Source organism: Lichenostomus cassidix, chromosome 4, assembly GCF_008360975.1.
Source record: "Lichenostomus cassidix isolate B80296 chromosome 4, HeHo_3.0, whole genome shotgun sequence".
Classification (NCBI taxonomy): domain Eukaryota; kingdom Metazoa; phylum Chordata; class Aves; order Passeriformes; family Meliphagidae; genus Lichenostomus; species Lichenostomus cassidix.
Genome location: NC_139484.1, coordinates 33304460 through 33322036, shown reverse-complemented (window position 1 = coordinate 33322036; position 17577 = coordinate 33304460). Strand labels below are relative to the sequence as shown.

The 17577-nt window shown below is 35.9% G+C and overlaps 1 protein-coding gene across 2 annotated transcripts in view; it reads left to right on the top strand.

Moving 5' to 3' along the window:
* Positions 1-17577, top strand: part of SPOCK3 (SPARC (osteonectin), cwcv and kazal like domains proteoglycan 3) — a 147850-nt gene that overhangs the window by 94814 nt on the left and 35459 nt on the right. For both annotated transcript variants that reach the window (XM_085058640.1, XM_085058639.1), the window contains exon 6: positions 13228-13342. In XM_085058640.1, coding sequence (XP_084914766.1) covers positions 13228-13342 — 115 coding nt within the window. The remainder of the gene's footprint in view (positions 1-13227; positions 13343-17577) is intronic.

Sequence of the window (17577 nt, the reverse complement as noted above, 5' to 3'; positions counted from 1 at the left end):
GATGATAAAATAGGTGGACTGTCTAGAAAGAAAGGTTATCTCCTGAACTGAGCATTTCCAGAGTCAGGTAAGGATGTTCTGTTTTCTGCTCATTTTTGCAGTCGAGGTTTGGTTTTCTGTGTTGTCAGGTCTCAATTAATCTCATGCAGTCAGTGTAAAAGAAAAGTAGCAGGTGTAAGGTATTTGTTGTTAGCCTTACAAGAATGTTGAAACAAAAATATAACATGCTGAAATGTTGAGTAATCAAAGTGTGCATTCTCATCATTGTGTGAGAAGAAATTCAGTATAAGGAGATCTTGCCATTTCCTTGGCAGGGCGGTGTTACAATTTTTACTTAATAGCCTTTTAATAATACTGTGTGTGTTCTACAGTTGGTCTGTTTTTACCTTCAGCATTTCTCTAAACTTTGGCACTTGAAGGTGCAGTATGCATTTTTGCACTAGGAATTCTCCAGCAGTGCTGTAGCATAAGGCCTTGGTATCCCAATATATTTTACATTCTCCGTGAAAAAAGCAGCCTGTTTGTAGCTTCATCTTTCCTGGGATTAATGGGGAAGTAAAGTTACATGAAGTGCAGCTCAGAAGGAGTGGTTTGGGGCAGCAGCCCACCTGCTGCCAGTCTTTCACCAAGGGAAGCAACTCACTGCTGTGCAGCACATGCTGTAAAGCTGGTCTAACTGAGGATGAGATGGTCATGCCCAGACTTGGATGCTTCTGTTGGAACAGTTCTCCCATATTGCACTATATTATAAGTGGGCATTCAGAAAAATGGCTAAGAGGGAAAAAAACCACAGTCATGGAGATGAATTTTCTTTTGAGTGGATTTTGCATATCTTGGTTACAGCTCTGGTATTTGGTATAACAGGCTGAAGTTTTCTTTCTTAAATTGAATGTGGTTGACAGTTAGTCCCACTTTAACAAAATCTAACTTTAAGTAAGATCAATGAACAGTGCTTCCAGTATTTTGAAAACACTGCAGAAATAACTTAATCTTTAAATTATGTCCATTGCCTCATGATTTTATTCCAGGATCATTTTAGCAGTTCTGTTGTTAGCAACAATTTGCTCAAGATGGTTTCATATTGGTAGTGAGTATTTAATGAAATAGATTTTTTCCTACCTATGAAAGCTTCATGTTATTGATGACAACCCTGTATATATAAATAGCAATAAAAATTATGTTTTGCAAAAGTAATGGGTCCAAATTAGCTTCTCAGACTAAGAGACAAACTGTAGAAAAGTAGTCAGAAAAGAGCATATGAATTCTTGAAAGGTAGACAGGTATGCGGATTTAGATCTTTCTAATATTCAAATACTTTCTTCAGTCTCCCATATTACAATTTCTTTCTCTGAGAAGGGTCGAAAGAGAGTCAGGGGATAAAATTGTGCTGTGTCAAGGGACAAGTTTAATACTCTATTCAAGTTTTGTTTATCATTTTGCATTAATCTGAATTGCTAGATTTTTATTCTCAGGGCATCCCATATTTAACATTTTAATTTTTAAAATAATTGCTGTCTTTATTAATTTCAGATACTTTTAAGACTTTATCTATATCTCTTAGTGGTGTTTTTGGTATAAGACAGGTTGTTGGGAAGAAACATAAACATGTGTTGACATTTTTAAAGTTTGTTTTTATTTTAAGGATTGGGATTTTATGTAAATTAAAGTGATTTAAATGGATTAATTAGCGTATTGTGAGCTTTCAGGTCACATGCCTGAGCTGTTGAAAGTTCTTTCCTACTTCAGAAGAGATTGCTAGAAATAGAATTGCTTTTACAAAATAGATACCTATTTTGTACTAGTAAATGAAAGTATTTTTCACAAGCCTGATTCAATGTATGTCAGTCTTACTTCTTAAATTGGGCTAATCCACTATGGCTTTCCATTTTTATCTGCCTTGTTACTAAGCAATCTGCTGTACACTCAACAGTCAGTTGAAATGTAGCCAAAAATAATAAGGTTAAATCATTGCCTGCCATCTTTAGTAATAAAATAATGTAATCTCTCTGAAAAAAGTTGTATGACAGCATTCAGGTCTTTACTTTTGCGCTGGAAGAAGCAGCTTCTTCCAGGTGCTCTGCCACACCGATTTCTTTTTCTAATAAAGGTACATTTTGTCAAAAGGGACATCTCAAAATTAAGATGTATGTCTCTAGCCCAAGCAACACCCAGCCAAAATCACCCCGTTCAAAGTGGAAAAGTTTAAAACCTTCCACAGACCAAATCTGTGTTGTACTGTTACAATGACCTTGTGGCTGAGGTACACTGGCAAATAAAACAGAGTTGTTGGCAGGACCAACAAACCATGGCCAGCCCTTCTTCTGCCCCCTTCTCTTCCCTTAGAAAACCCCACAAACAACAAAAACCCTGTAAAAAACTTTTCTTGATTGAGACTGACAATAGACAGCAATAAAGATAAAATGTATCTTGCTTGATTGATCCCAGAGTGTGCTTTGGATCTTTACAGAAATGGTAGAAACTGGTTGTTTATTGTTTAAATGCTTTAAAAGGGCAAACAATGAAAAAAGAAGGAAATGAGATTGGCAGAAGCTGGAAAATCAGACATGGACGGGTTTTGCCAGTAAGACCTGAAATTTTATCTGGAACCTTCATATTGACAGGATGTGGTATTCAAAAAAAAAGGCAGAGAAATATGATAAGGGTGACTAACTTTATTTAATCCAGATTGTCAGATAGGCTGATGTACTAAAAATTCCAAATTGTATCATATTATATGTAACTAGTCTCTTCTTTACCTGCTGCATTCAAAATCAATAGCTGCTAAAGAAATTTAGCAGCTGTAGAGAAAGAACACAATAACTTAGATAACAAAATGCTTTATAGAAATGTTAATGTTCTGAAATTCTGAGCAATTCAGTATTTCTTAGACTAGGATGATGTATTTATACTAGCAAGAATTGAATTTTATTCCCTTTTTCATTTCCAGAATACTGTGTTTGTTTAATATAAAATTATGTATTGAATTTGCATTAAAAATACATAAACTTTATTACTTCAATAAAAATTAAGAAGTGATACTTTACGGGCTGGAAAATATTTTCCAAAGGCTTCATCTATGTAATTCCTTTACGTGGTGCTTCACCTTGGAATGGATGAGACACTGACCAAGCGTTTAAGGGTCAGGATTAAAGGGAGACAGGGACAGGTGACAGTAAAGTGGGGGCTGCTACTGGCCACCACACCAGGAACAACAAGTGAATGAGGTATTCTGTAGACAGGTGTCAGCAGCCTCACTTTCACAAGCCCTGGTCCTCATGGGGGACTTCAGCCACCCCCATTACCTGTTGTAGGGACAACTCAGCAGGGCATAAGCATTCCAGGAGGGTCCAGGAATGCATTCAGGAGAATTTCATTCTCCAAGTGATAGAGGAGCCAAGAAAGGGAACCACAAGACAGCTGGAGAGAGACTTTCTGCAAGTGTATGTAGTGATAGGATAAGGAAGAATGGTTTTAAACAGACCATGGGTAAGTTTAGTTTATATATTAGGAAGAAATTATTTATTATACAGGTGATGGGTCACTAGCACAGGTTGCCCAGAAATGTTGTGGATTCCCATCCCTGGAAGTGTTCAAGGCCAGCGTGGAAGGGGCTTTGAGAAAAGCAGATTTATCTGCCCATGGCAGGAGGGTCTGAAGTGTTGAGACAATAAATGTTATGTTTTGTAGTTGTTTGAAACATTAAGGCAGCTGAGAAAATAGTGTAGAAGTTAGTGATTAATTGTGTTGGTTGCAAGAAGGAGATCAAGAGACAATTGCCTCAAATTTACCAAGTGGAAGCTCATTAAACAATGTGGTTTCAGTGAAGTAGGGGATAAGGATGGTAATAATTCAAGAGATAGTTATGTGGGATAAGGGACTTATGTGATCTTGGGAGGCTACTGTTTAGGCATTTATTTTGAAACAAGTGGAAAATAAGTTTTTAATAAGGAATGAGAATGGTTAAAGATGACATGAAGTGAAATAACGTCAACCTAGGGGACAGATTTTGAGTTTATAGTAACAGTCTGTGATAAGAATGGGATTATAAAGTTGAGATGGAAACCAGCAAATGGCAAGTGAGAGCTGGCTCAGATCTTTACCCAGTGAAAGTATTCTGTAGCAATTAGCTACAGAACTGCAAATGAAGTGAAAATTGTTAGAATGGAGTTATTAAAATAAAAATTTTTAGAACATGTAATTAAATTTAGTAATCAAACAGAAAACGTGCTTAGCTTCTAGAAAGGTATTCTTACACAGTGTTCATGCAGGTCACATCTGCACTTACAAGAAACTGAAATACTGTGAAATTTAGGTTTCAGATACAATAACAGAGATTTACACCAGCAGTGCTCTAAACTAATCATGTTGGCCTGGAGAAAAAGAAAAGCTTCAGTTCTAGTAATTTGTTAGATACCAATGAGATAAAATGTCTGTAACATTAAAGGTCTTCCAAGTCTCCTGTTTCGGGTTTTTAAAAAAATTTGTAATTTTGGCAAGCCAGCAATGAAATATTTTAAATGTGAGTCAATTACTACGTGGATATTTCATTGAAAACAAATTCAGACATATGACTGAATATCAGAGGTAGGTCCTCTGCATCATAGCAGTGTGTCAACAACAAAATAAAGGTAACATCTTCGGCCACCAGGGACTTAGTGGAAGAGAAAAATAGGCATTGTTGTAGTAAAATTTGTCACTCTGGCTCTTCATTCAGAACATAACATAACATATGAAGACTTGGCTTTTTATCGCCCTGGTTTTAATCCATATGTGTTTGACACAGAACAAGGATAATTTTTGCATGTTTTTGAAATCAAGTACTGACAGCACCAAGTGGAAAGATTTAGACAAGATATATCACTTTAAGCTCAAGAAGAGATACGTAGTCTAGTGAAAAACAGTCATGCTTTGGAATATTAACTCCCACTTGTGCAACACTGTGTTTCTTTCCTGACAGAGTGAAAACTATTATGAATGTGGAATTTCATAAATATTTTTGTCACTGATAGCACATGGAGCCTTGTATTTTGGACTATTTAATAAACTAACTCTAGCACTTGGAGTTCAAGTGAATATTAGCATACATTTTTAGGTGGACAAAAAAGCAGAGAGCTGTACAGGCAATATGCTGGTAAGAAAACTGAAACTGCCTAGATATTTCACTTACATGTAACTAACTATACAGAACTTTTTTTCGTTTTTTTTCCTCTTTCTCTTTTTTTTTTCTTTTTCACCACAGTTGACAAAAAGTAGTTTAAATGTCTTTGAAACTTTGATGGGATAGGCAAGTATGGACTGTCTAGGTCTGTGCACATTGGTTTTAGAACTTCTATTATTTTTCCTGTAATTGAAGACTAATGAGCATGCCCTTTAGATGCTATTTTAGCTCAGATACAACTTTATAAATATTTCAACTTAGATATAATTGGATAAATTGAACTTGTTTAATTAGTGATGCAATCAGCCAGCATGGCTTAGGAAGTCATATCACATTAAAAATACAGTGATAATGCATGTTAATAAGGAATAAGCAAATTGTTTTAACAAAACATTCTGTACTTTTGGAAGCCATTTGTGTCTTGTTGTAAGGTTTTACAATTTAGCCATTACTTCTATTTTACCATTGCCATTACTCAGAAATTTGCATGCCAGCTGAAAATCAGTGAAGACCTTTACTAGCTGATTTTTTAAGCAATATGGTCAGCTATTTTTAAGGCGGTTGTGTAGGAGAATGAAATGTTTTTATTCACATTGAAAATTTTTCATTGAATGTTATTTTTCAGATTTGAAGTAGGAACTTAGAAATGTAAATTTAGTTTTATCTGAGCCATACTTATTCTTCTGTCTCTCAAGAAATTTTAGCCAAATTGGAAAATTCTGAATGCCAGCAACGGGGCATACCAAGGATCTCACATACATACAGTGTTGAGAGACATTCTGTGCATCTCTAGCTCAGGTCTGATAAATATGATGCAGAAGTTTGAAATAAGGATCCTGATGAAGTACTGAGGTTTGGACTGTATGGGCAAGAGCTCTAAGTGAGAGCCAGAATTTATGGATTTAAGTATATGATTGTGTATGTCAGAAAGAGATTTATTATTTTGTGTTAAGCGTGTTTACAGGAAGCTTTTAGTACATTTTTTAGCTGCATGAATGTTTGTATTTTTGGAATAAGTCAAGATGAGGAGTAACACAGTTGTATATTTTTACCCCTTTTTTGAATAAGTTTTTTAAAACGCCATAATTTAATTTTTTTTTGTATTTGAAATATCTTGTTTGTTACAGAATTGATTGTCTTCAAGGAATATGGAAATACTAATTTTGATGTGAGGAAATATATTACATTTTTTACGCAAATACATTAATATTTGTGTAAAAATATTTTTATTTAAGCATTATTATTAATACTTATTAATTTACTGGAAACAGCGTGTTTCAAGTAGGGATTTACCATTAATTAAGCTTTGTGTTCTCATTTGATGGTATAAAGTATTAGCTAACCTGTTTGCAATATGTATAGACTAAGATGGTGAGGTATATATTTTCCAAACTGAGTAGAGGTGTCTAAAAATGCAGACAGCTGATTTTAAAAACAGATAAATTCTTAGAAGGATTTGCAGAAGCTCCTCAGCATCATGTGTCTCTAGCAGCCTGTAAGTAGGAAAGCAGAGATAAGTAGGTGCCTAATTTAACTAATCCCAGTAGGCATCCATTGGCATGTTTCTGTGACTTAATATGCTTTCTAGGGTGTTCAGAAAAGACTGAATATCTGGTTGACCTGACTTCAATGATTTCAAGCTTTTAATTTTAGGCTACTGCATGAACTGGACGTGGAACATACCTGATCAGCACTCACCCTGCTCACCCTGCCCCTATGTTTGGCAACAGGAATCACCTACTGAGTTAAAAAAGAGAGATTCTTTACATATTTTACTTAGACTTAAATCTGAGGGCATAATTTCACATAACATTTTGCACGAAGTAAAGGCAAATTTTGAGCTGGGGAATGTATGTAACATAGTGAAATAGGAATAAAATTTGAAAGGAGGGAATGTGGATAAGAAAACAGCATGAAGATAAGTTGAAAGCACATAGTACAGAGTACAGTGATCAGACATTATCTGTTCAGCTGTCAGAGATACCAGGTTCAAATGAGAGAGAAAACAGATGTGTATTGATGTGTGAATGTGGAGCTCTCTGGAAAAGATTTTTATCCATGAAACATATAGGGATACTGGAAGAAATACAGCTTTGTGGTACTCTAGCAAAGAGCTCTTTTCTCAGAGATCCTGTTAATTGCATCATACAGAAATTTTGTGACCATGAATTGCTGATCATCTAGAAAATATACAGGAAAGAATTGTGAGCATTTTTTGGTAGGAAATTATAGTTTTGAGAGGATATTCCAAATTAAGCCAGCAATTCTGTTTGTAGCATGTGAACAGATAATTATCAGGAGAATCTGAATTTAATTATTCATCTGTATATTTTTTCTTAGAATTGGGTAGCATGACCTATTTGATTTTTAAATGTACAAAAACATCAGGGACTTCTACTGAGCTGTCATTGAGATAAGGTACACTTTAAGGTGATGGTTTAACCTTTCAAAGATGAGACACTTTACAGTTGCATAAATATTAATTATTTTTTATCTAAAAGGCAGTTTACTAAAAGCTCAGTATTAAATGTGATGGGGTTCTAGAAAGCACTTCTGTAAGTATCAGCACCTCAGGAGATGAAAATATCTAGAATATTTTAACACTGAATTCGCACTTTGTCCAATACTACAGTTATGCTTCTGTTTAGAAAAGGGTGTGTTGATGTATCTGGCCAAACTTAAGTCTTTCAGTGTGAAGGGTTTGAATTACATAATGGGCACAGTATTCACTGGACGTCTAGATGAATATCCTGGCAGGTAATTTCAGCTGCCCAGGATGTACCACATCTGCTTCCAGCTGCCCAGGATGTATACAGATGGAAAAGAGGGATTGGAGGGAGTGTCTGCAGATTGTACCTCAAGGCACTAGTTCTTGAGCTTCTCTTCTTTACTTGCCAGAGAAGTCACATGTACCCTTGTTACTTAGTTTGAGTTGGTATTGTTTAAAAGCCGCTAGATATTCCTGGCAAGACAGTACTGTTGTGGAGAAATGACATCTTGCACTGAGGTTTTAGCGTTCTCAAAAAGGAACAGAATTAAGTCTGTGAGAAAAAGTAAATTGATAAAATTATAGGAAATGCCAAAGTCGATGTCACACAAGCACTTCATCTTTCTTTTTGTGTTGACTTATGATGCAATCTTAATTCTGTTGCTTTCTTCACTGACATAACACACAGAATGGACACACCTCCCTTTTATCTAGTCAGGAAATTGCTGTCAGTACACTCTTACGTCTTTTATTGTATGGTAGCGAGACAGTTAAACTAATTTCCTCATCTACTTTAATATGTCTTTATTCCTTGTACATTTTGAGAAGTCTGCAAATAGCAACTAATTTACAGCTGTCTCACACACTGTCCCTCTGTGTGATGTCTTCTTACAGAGAGAAGAAGGTTCTGCAGATGAAAGCAAATAAATTTTATGTGAGATGTGGATATCCAATTTAATGATTTTTGTTAATATTTGCACATTGCAAAGCATTTATAGATTAAACTAATTTTTGTTTTAGTTTATTCTAAAAATATTTAACATGTTCCCAAATCGTATGTCAGGTTTTCAAGAGCCCAGGAAAGCACAAATACACTCAGTACCAAATAAAATTTTGCTGAAGTTATCTAGGATCAATAGACCAGTATAAGCATTACTTTTCTTTTCTTTTGTGCCATCTCCCTGGTTCATTCATTATACATCTTTCAAACTCTTCAGTAAGTGAACAAGATTTATGCAAGCAATAATCTCTTGACACTGGTTCAGGTGTACTTCCCAACTGAATAAGGTTGATGCCATCAGACCCACCCATTTTCTCAAAGCAAGATAAGTTACACAGGTGTAATTCTCAACAGATTTATCTAAGCCTGGTTGTACAGATAGTTATTAAGATTCAGAAAGCTTCTCCAATGATTTAAGATGTTACTACCCTTCTTAAAAAGTCTGCCAAGTGTCTAATCTGATACTTTTCTGTAGCAATTTGAGACAATTATTTCTTTTAACATTCATCATGGTATTCTTTTCAGGTACCTTTCTGATGCCTTTTACTTATTTGACAGCGGTTTTGTGAAACCTCTTTTCTTAAGACCCAGGTCTTCAGCCACTTTTTGCTATTTTCTAGGATTCTCATTATTCCTGTTACTCCCTTTTCAGTTAATTCCTGTCTTGTTTGAAACCTTGTCACAAGCTGCACAGTGCTGCCAGAGCTATGTGAAGTTATCTTATATGTTTTGCAGATTGCACTGCCATTTATATATCCTGGTATGGTGATGTTTTTAAACACTGCTCAATTGTTCTTAATGATCACTAGACTTTTATTTTTCCTTTAGAATGGGTGTCTAGCCAGTTGCTCCAGCTTGTTGTTAATTCTCAATTATTTTGTCTACCTAACAGAACATAGCAATTTTCTGTATTGAATTACATTATATTTTAGCCTATTTTAATATTAGGAATATTTTTATTATATTCCTATCTTCTAAAACTCTTCCATGTTTAATAGGATATCCTTTATTTCATCTTCCAACCCATTACAATCATAGAATAACTTGAATTGGAAGGGACCCACAAGAATCCTTGTGTCCAGCTCCTGGCCCTGCACAAGACATCCCCAAGAATCCCCATGTGCCTGAGAGCATTGTCCAGACACCTCTTGAACTCTGTCAGGCTTGGTGCTGGGACCACTGCGCTGAGGAGACTGTTCAGTGCCCAAACACCAAAAGGTGGAGAAGAGTGAATGGTGAAGCACCTTTTCCTGACATCCAAGCTAAACTTCCCCTGACTCAGCTTCAGGCCATTCCCTTGGGTCCTGTCACTGTCACCACAGAGGAGAGATGAGTGCCTGCCCCTCCTCTTCCCCTCATGAGGAAGTTGCAGACTGCAATGAGGTCTCCCCTCAGTCTCCTCCAGGCTGAGCAGACCAAGTGACCTCAGCTGCTCCTCATACAGCTTCACCTCAAGGCCCTTCACCATCTTTGTGGCTCTCCTTTGGAGGCTCTCTGTTGGCTTAATGTCTTTCTTATACTCTGGCACCCAAAACTTCAAAATTCAAAATGATTAAATCAACTGGCTTCCCTTGGTCAGCTAGGTGGGTAACTTTGTCGTAAAAGGAAATTGTCAAGTTGGACATCATCCTCATGGAGCTGTCCTGGCTGTGACCAATGATTGCATTGTCCTTCATATCTCTTTTGGTAACTCCCAGAATAATCTCCATAATTTTACCAGGCATGGAGGTGGGATTGACAAACTGGTAGTTACCAGGGTCAGCATTTGTCAGCTTCCTGTTGACTCTCCAGATTCCCAAGACCATTGAAAAGCATGGGGAGAGATCTTGTGATGAAATCAGCCTGCTCTTTTGAGTGCCCTGGTGTGAATCCCCTCCCACTAGCTCTCCTTTTTTAGCACTCTTTCTCAGTGTCCTCATAGCCTGTATGTCAGTGGTTTCTTTTTCTGTGGAGTTTTTCAGGTATGTTGCTTGCTCTCCTACCAGCTTGAGTGTAACATTGAAGGAAGTTAGACCCACCTTTATTCAGCTGAGCTATCTTTACAGTATCCCAGTGCACTGTTAATTTGGGGAATGATGACAAGAGGTTTGAACCAGAGTTCTGTTCCTGGTTAGGAAATTGTCAGAACAGCCTTGATTCATTTCCAACTGATGCAAGAGCCATGATGTTGCTTTGTTTCCAAAAAACTATGAATATGTCTCTGCTGCCTTCCTGTCCTTGAAATGAGTTCAGTGAGGGTAAAATTTTTTCATACCTGTGAATGGGAGTACTGATTTGGAAGTGTTATGTACTGACCTTGCACTCAGAATCTCATGTATTCTCTGCCTGTGGCAGGTGTTGGGCATTAAGTCTTTTTTTAGGATTTAAAAGGACAGTGTTAAACAAGTGTTTTTGGGCAAATAGGACTGAGTAGACAACTTCAAAGAAAAATAAATCAAAAGGACTAAACTCACAACTTATGTTAGTTGAGACACCTGTGAAGTCTCTACTAGTCTCTTCAGCAACATTTTGAGTGAATTAAAGTTAGGAGCACTGGAATCTGTAAAGAATAATCTCTCAAACAGAGGATTAAAAAATCTTCAGAAATTAAAGAAACGTATTACTTTTTTTTCCTCACTCTTTGTACTCTAATTCTTAGTAAAACAAACCTGGAATGGTTTATATGTCAAATTTTAAGTGGTGGTCTCACCAAGCGGAGTAATCAAAGCCTAAAGCATAGCTATCTGTAGGTTTGACTCCTTAAAACTACTAAATTTGAGTAATAAAAATTCTCAGATATCAAAATAAGGAAAGACATATTTTTTTTAGCAACAACAAGTATTAAATTTGAGCTATAATCCCTTCCATGAGCTCCAAATACTGTTTTGAGTATTAAAATACGAATTAGGTCATGTACTGTCTGGAGGGAGGGCTGGTGGGCGTCATAGCTAATGCAAGCACACTCCTGTACAGCCAGGATAATTGAGGTAGAAAAAGTATTCAGTTGTTTCAAAATCAGCATAGGCAGGTGTTTGTTTTGCTTCTGTTTTCCAGTCGTTTATGAGATATTAGTGCAATATAGCTTTTAATTGGAGCAGTTAAGTTGGGGCTTTTGTGGTAGAATTGAAAGGTTCTTTTAGTGTCATTTTCCTTTAGCCATGCCTTTTTGGCACAAGGTGACACATTCAAAACTGAAGTGCAATAATGACTTCATTTAAATACAAAAAATTTGAGGCAATAATTTCTGTCTTTTTGGTACTGGCTGTGGTGCAAAATGTATACAGTGATGCAGTTCAGGTTATGCAAGGTACAGAACTGCATGAGAGTGTGACAGGACTAGAAGCCTGACTGCTTGAAAAGTTGATAAAGTTCTCTAAATGCACAGTGCTTACATGTGCATACTGCACTACTCAAGTGCAGTCTTTCAGGAGGCTCCTTGATTCTTGCATAGCTACAGTGCTCCTACTGCCTACATGTTTCTAGGAGAGAGAGAAACTTTGACTTTAGGGCTTACTGGCAATCCTGTAATTGTATAACAAAATTGCATTACAGTGAAGTTAGATATCCTTGCAAAAGATGAGTCAGGGAATAAAAGAGACAAATTCTAGTGAGATTGTTCTGAAGTGTTGTGATGCATAGAAAACACTTCATATTTTTGTTACTTGAACTGTTTTTCTGACTCACATGCTTCTGTGTCCTTTACCTGTTTAATGAGACATCTTCCATCTTTTGTTCAAGGATTAAGTGCTCTTCATGACAATCTTTCTTCTTTCACTTCTAGAAAAGCTCTTTGTAGATGCCTTCCCCACCTCTTTTTCCTTTGTATTTTTCCTGGTAATACATTGGCAAAACATCCCAGAGACAGATCTCTATGTACGGAACTGTTTTACTGGAAGAAAAATTCAGTTTTTCAGTAAGAATGACAATGACATTATTTTCTCTATGTAGTTTTTAACCACATTATTTTTATATGCTTATTATATAAACAATTTTTTATATGCTTATTATATAAGCAATAATTCTGTTTCTCAGTTAGATGTAGTTAGTTTGTGTATGGTTTCTGAGTTGGAGCTGGAAGTATACATCTCAGAACCACACAAATTAATGCTTCTATATCAGAAATGATAGTGAATATGCAGAATTACATTAGGCACAGCTTTTCATTTTATTTGTTAATGCTTTTTGCCAGGATACTGTCATCTTAAAGATAGAAATTGAGAGATAAATTCTATAACAAGTTAGTGTTTATTGCTTCCTATCCATAATGAATGTTGTTGCTGTGTTTATTTGGTCAAATAATACAGATAAAATCAATACAGTGTATTTCCATTTAGCATGCATATTCAAATCAGTCTCACACCACAAGTGCATTCTTGCTTGAATTGAGTCTGAAACTGTAGCCAGGTTAGGAACCAAAAACTCTACCTTTATTTCATGTAATTTTTCTTATGAAAGTAGGATATACTGCAGATGGCTTTTCTTAGCAGCTGTGTCTGCAAAGATTTAAGCATTTAATGAAAGATTGCTTCAAAATTCTTGGAACTGTGATTTTTTGTTATGAAGTATGTTTATATTAACGATAGTAATTCTCTCTCCTTACAGTGCAAATTAGACTATCAAGCCTGTGTCTCAGGAAAACAAATTTCAGTGAAATGTGAAGGACGTTGCCCTTGCCCTTCTGACAAATCCACAAATGCAGGCAGAAATGACAGGAGAGGTGAGTGATGATAATTCATGTAATATTTTTAATACTCATTTCCAGAAGGAAGGAATATTTTGCTCACAGAATATTACAGTTATCAGAAACACTGATTGTTCTTGAATAAAACCAGCTTTATTTTGTTCAAGGTTGTTTTCTTTGCCAAGGGCTTTGAAGTTGTACCTGTAGTAAAATACCATGGTATTTTTCAAATGAGCTATTGTATGAGTTACTGCTGTTCTTTCTTATTTGCCATTTAATACTCCTTGATATGCTTATAGGTGTATTTAAGAAAGAAGAAGAAGCTAATTCTTTCCTCCAGTGTTTTCAATTAAATATTCAAGAAAACAAAGTGTGATAGAAAGAAACTTAGAAGTCCTTGTTGCTGGTCCTAGGAGCAAGCAGTTGCATTGTAGATCTGTTAGTAAAGGCTGTATTATGTAAGTGACTTCATTTGAAAAGTGTTTGATAGGAACAAATCAACTTTCTTTTGGACCATGAGTGAGATTAGGCTGCTAGAAAATGAAGTGGCTTTGCATTGCTTAGCCATTGGTGCAGATGGAACAAACTGCAGAAGAAAAATAGTCGCTAAAGCATGCTTGTATTTCAGTGGCTTCCAGGTGATTATGGAAGGTTGTTGTTAAACAAAACATGATACTGGCTTTGGTGCTTCTGAGCAGAGAATTGTCATGAGGTTTTAGGCTACCGTGGACCTGAATTTGGCAAGAAAAGCATAGATTGGAGGCCTGGATTTTTAAAATGTCTTTAGACTGATCTCTGTTAGATGAATTTTTTTTCTTTTTCTGCTTAGTAACACTTTTGATGAGTAAACTAAAATCTTTATGCACAAGTATCATTGATAATATAGCAAAATTAGTTTTTACAGATGGTGTTTTTTTCCCTGTAGCAACATTATAACAATAAAAGAAACAAATACTGCATTCCTGCATTAACATTTGTATTTCAGTATAGTTTGAAGCACTATTCCAGATTTATTGTACAGGATAGTCTTACTGTTTTCATTATAAGCTGTAGCTACTGCCAAAACTATGGGGTTTTTTCCTAGTTTTAAAAACAAATTAATTTTCTTTTAACAATGAATGAAGATGGCCACTAAAAGGATTAAACTGTGTTCAGGCATACAAGTCAATTAAACTGCTCTGAAATGCTTCTTTAGGTCACTTTTCTTGTCTTTGGCAATATAATTGATTGTGTAATTAAATATTAACTGATATATGTAATTAAATACTCCCTGTGCTGTAACCCCTCTGGAAAATGATAGTCTGGATGTTTTTTTAAAGAATTAATTTACTATTTCGTGTAGTATCTTGAAAATGAATAGATAAATATGTCATCTGCTCGCATTGTTAAACAGAATGAAAAGCACTGGAAGACCCAGCATTGCAGAGCTAATGTGGCCCCTTTGATAAAAAAATACAGTGTAACCCTAAAGTGGTTGCAGTATCCACTAGCAATAATTTCTGTATCTCCAGGATGGATATGGGAACATTTGCTTACCAGTGGGCATGACGTGAAATTAAGATAATGTGGGTAATTAAATTAAGATAATTTTCTCTGCTGGAAGTTGTTTCACCTGATGCAGTTATCTTTGTCCTGATATGTATTCTTTCAAGCATATTCTATTTTTCATACTCCTGTCCTAAAACACTGAAAAAAATCTAGACACAATTTTTTTTCTTCAAAAATGGGAATTGTTTTTAATTAAGAATGAACTCTTCTTGATGATTCAAGTTGCCAAGGGGTCAAGATTACTTGTGCCTAGTTATGTAAAAGACAAAGAAAAAGGGTCTCATGGGTATGGGAATTACCACTAATCCTGTCCTGACAGATTGTCAGAGCAAGCAAAATACAGGGCTTTTCCAAATGCTACATTTTACTGCAACGCTGAAATTTGTTAATATATCTTCTTTACAAAGTCAAATGCCAGGAAACTTGAGAAATATGAAAGTGAGCAGGGTATCATTACTGAAATTTCAGCTTTTTTTGTGACAGAATACAAGATTTCTTACAACGGAAGTTCTTATAACAAAGGTTAAAAGAATACCATTTTTTGTCTTTAAATGGAGCTACATAAAGTGTTCTAGTGGTTGGACTCTATGATCTTAGAAAAATCATATTTGATTGGTAATTATTTCTTAGGAAGGTAGAGCTTGGAGGACTGAGGTCTTTTGAAGCTCACCTTCCAGAAAAGAAAAAGGGAGGTCCCAGAAAACAGCATTCTGTGTGATCAGCTGTAGCATTTGACATCTTTCAAAAGCTGCCGAATGATGCAGAGGAAGGAATACATCAGTCTCTGAAATAAAACTTAAAAAAATGGATGTTTCACATCCATTCAGAATTGAGATAAAGATTATTCACTCTGCCTTAAACGGTGCTGCACTCACTGCATCATTGCAGGCATTTCCTTCTGTTTCTCTTTTGCTTGTTATTTAGGTTACACAAAGGCTTATTGACTAAATAAGTAAATAAAAGATTGCATAAAATATTAGTTACATTCAAAATCTTCAAGACATACAGTGTTTCTGGACTGGTTTGTTTGGTTTTTGTGCTTGCCTGGATCAAATACCTGGGGTATGTTTCTCTATAGTCACAGCACATGAATATGAGATGTTTGGCAACACCAATGGCAAAGTCCCACTGGGTACACCAGTCTAAAGGAGTGTGGTCAATGAGGACCACAGGCATTTCTGTAGAAATTTCATCAGCAGATGAGTGAGTGTATGGCTACCAGCTCTTAACTGTGGTCAAAGACCTTCAAAAGTGTCTAAGAAAAGCATCCATTGTTAGTTGTCTCAAACTTGCTCTACTCTAGAGTACATACACTGGGAAAGTTTAATTATTTTTAAAACTAAAAATTTTAGGAGTGTTTTGTTTTATTTCCCTGTTGAGCTGCACTAACACTGTGTCAAATCTGTGCTGTGACATGGCCAGGATCCTGGTCTCCCAGTCTATTTCAAAGATTTGGCTGATACGTACTGCAGCATCCTCCTGGATTATGTCCTTGGATATCTTTTTCATACAAAGAAGGCTGTGTTTCTGCCCTGACATAGAAGTAAGATTTAGCTGGAATATGCAGTCATACCCAAAAGCTCAGGGCCAGTTGAAGGTCCTGCAATTTAAATGGCAAAAGCAACAAATGCATTGTTGGTAAAATACTGACTATGCATTTTCATTAGCTATTGAAATAGAAGACTTCGTTCTCAGTAATTTTTGACTTATCTCTAATAATTCCTGTGCTAAGAGCTCAGTTGATATTTTCACTGAAATAAGAGAGGTATGCTTATATTCATGGGATAAAAAGAGGGCTTCTCTTTATTCCAGTGTCTGAGAAGGGCTATATAGGTAACAAGGAAGCTCTTACAAACATCATGCTCTATGACTCTGAGCTTTTGCTAGAAGAGGTGAAAAGGCAACATTGCATGCCCGAAGTATTTTCAGTTAGCACATCTGAAAGACTTTAATCACAGAATATGACTGCTCTCTCAGGTGCATCCTGTTTTATACTGAATACTGCAGAATTGTTAATTGCTGTGAAGAGACAGGGATAAATAACAGTGGGATTAAAGATTCTGTGTACATCAGAGGGACAAACAGCCAAACAGCACTCTCCCAAATCCTCTGATTTAATTTGCATAGCATCATCTTTTCAATACATGACCTCTGCTACTCTTCATATAGTACAGGTGTAGATGCCAAAAAAGAGCTTTTGTTTTGTTTACATTCTGAGAGAACAGACTGGTTTCCACACCTCACAAATAAAAGAGATTGAGGGCCAAAAATAATACTTGTGTTAACTCCTAATCTCTATTTTGTATATTTGCTTTTCAATGACAGGTAGCACTGTTTTATAATTCTCTTTTTCTCTTTTGAAAAAGTAACTACATGACATCAATGGAATAAAATTCTATTTTCAAACTAACATGCACTAGACCAATTAGGCCTGAAATTATCAGTGACCAGTTATGGGGTAGCCCGGAGAGGAGATATGTATGAGACAGTGAGCAAAATTCCCCTCTGTAAGATTGAAGAGGTTCATGCTGTGTGGTCAAGGGTAAAATCTAACTTTCAAACTTCAAACAAGACAGAAATAACCCACCAAAGAAAACTGATGTCATGTTATAGTGCTATTCAGTCTCTATTTACAAATATGTTAGTATGTTTTAAAATATTTTCTAGAAAAGATCTAATGGTAACATTTAATTTCACACTGTCATGCTTGTTACAGAAAATAA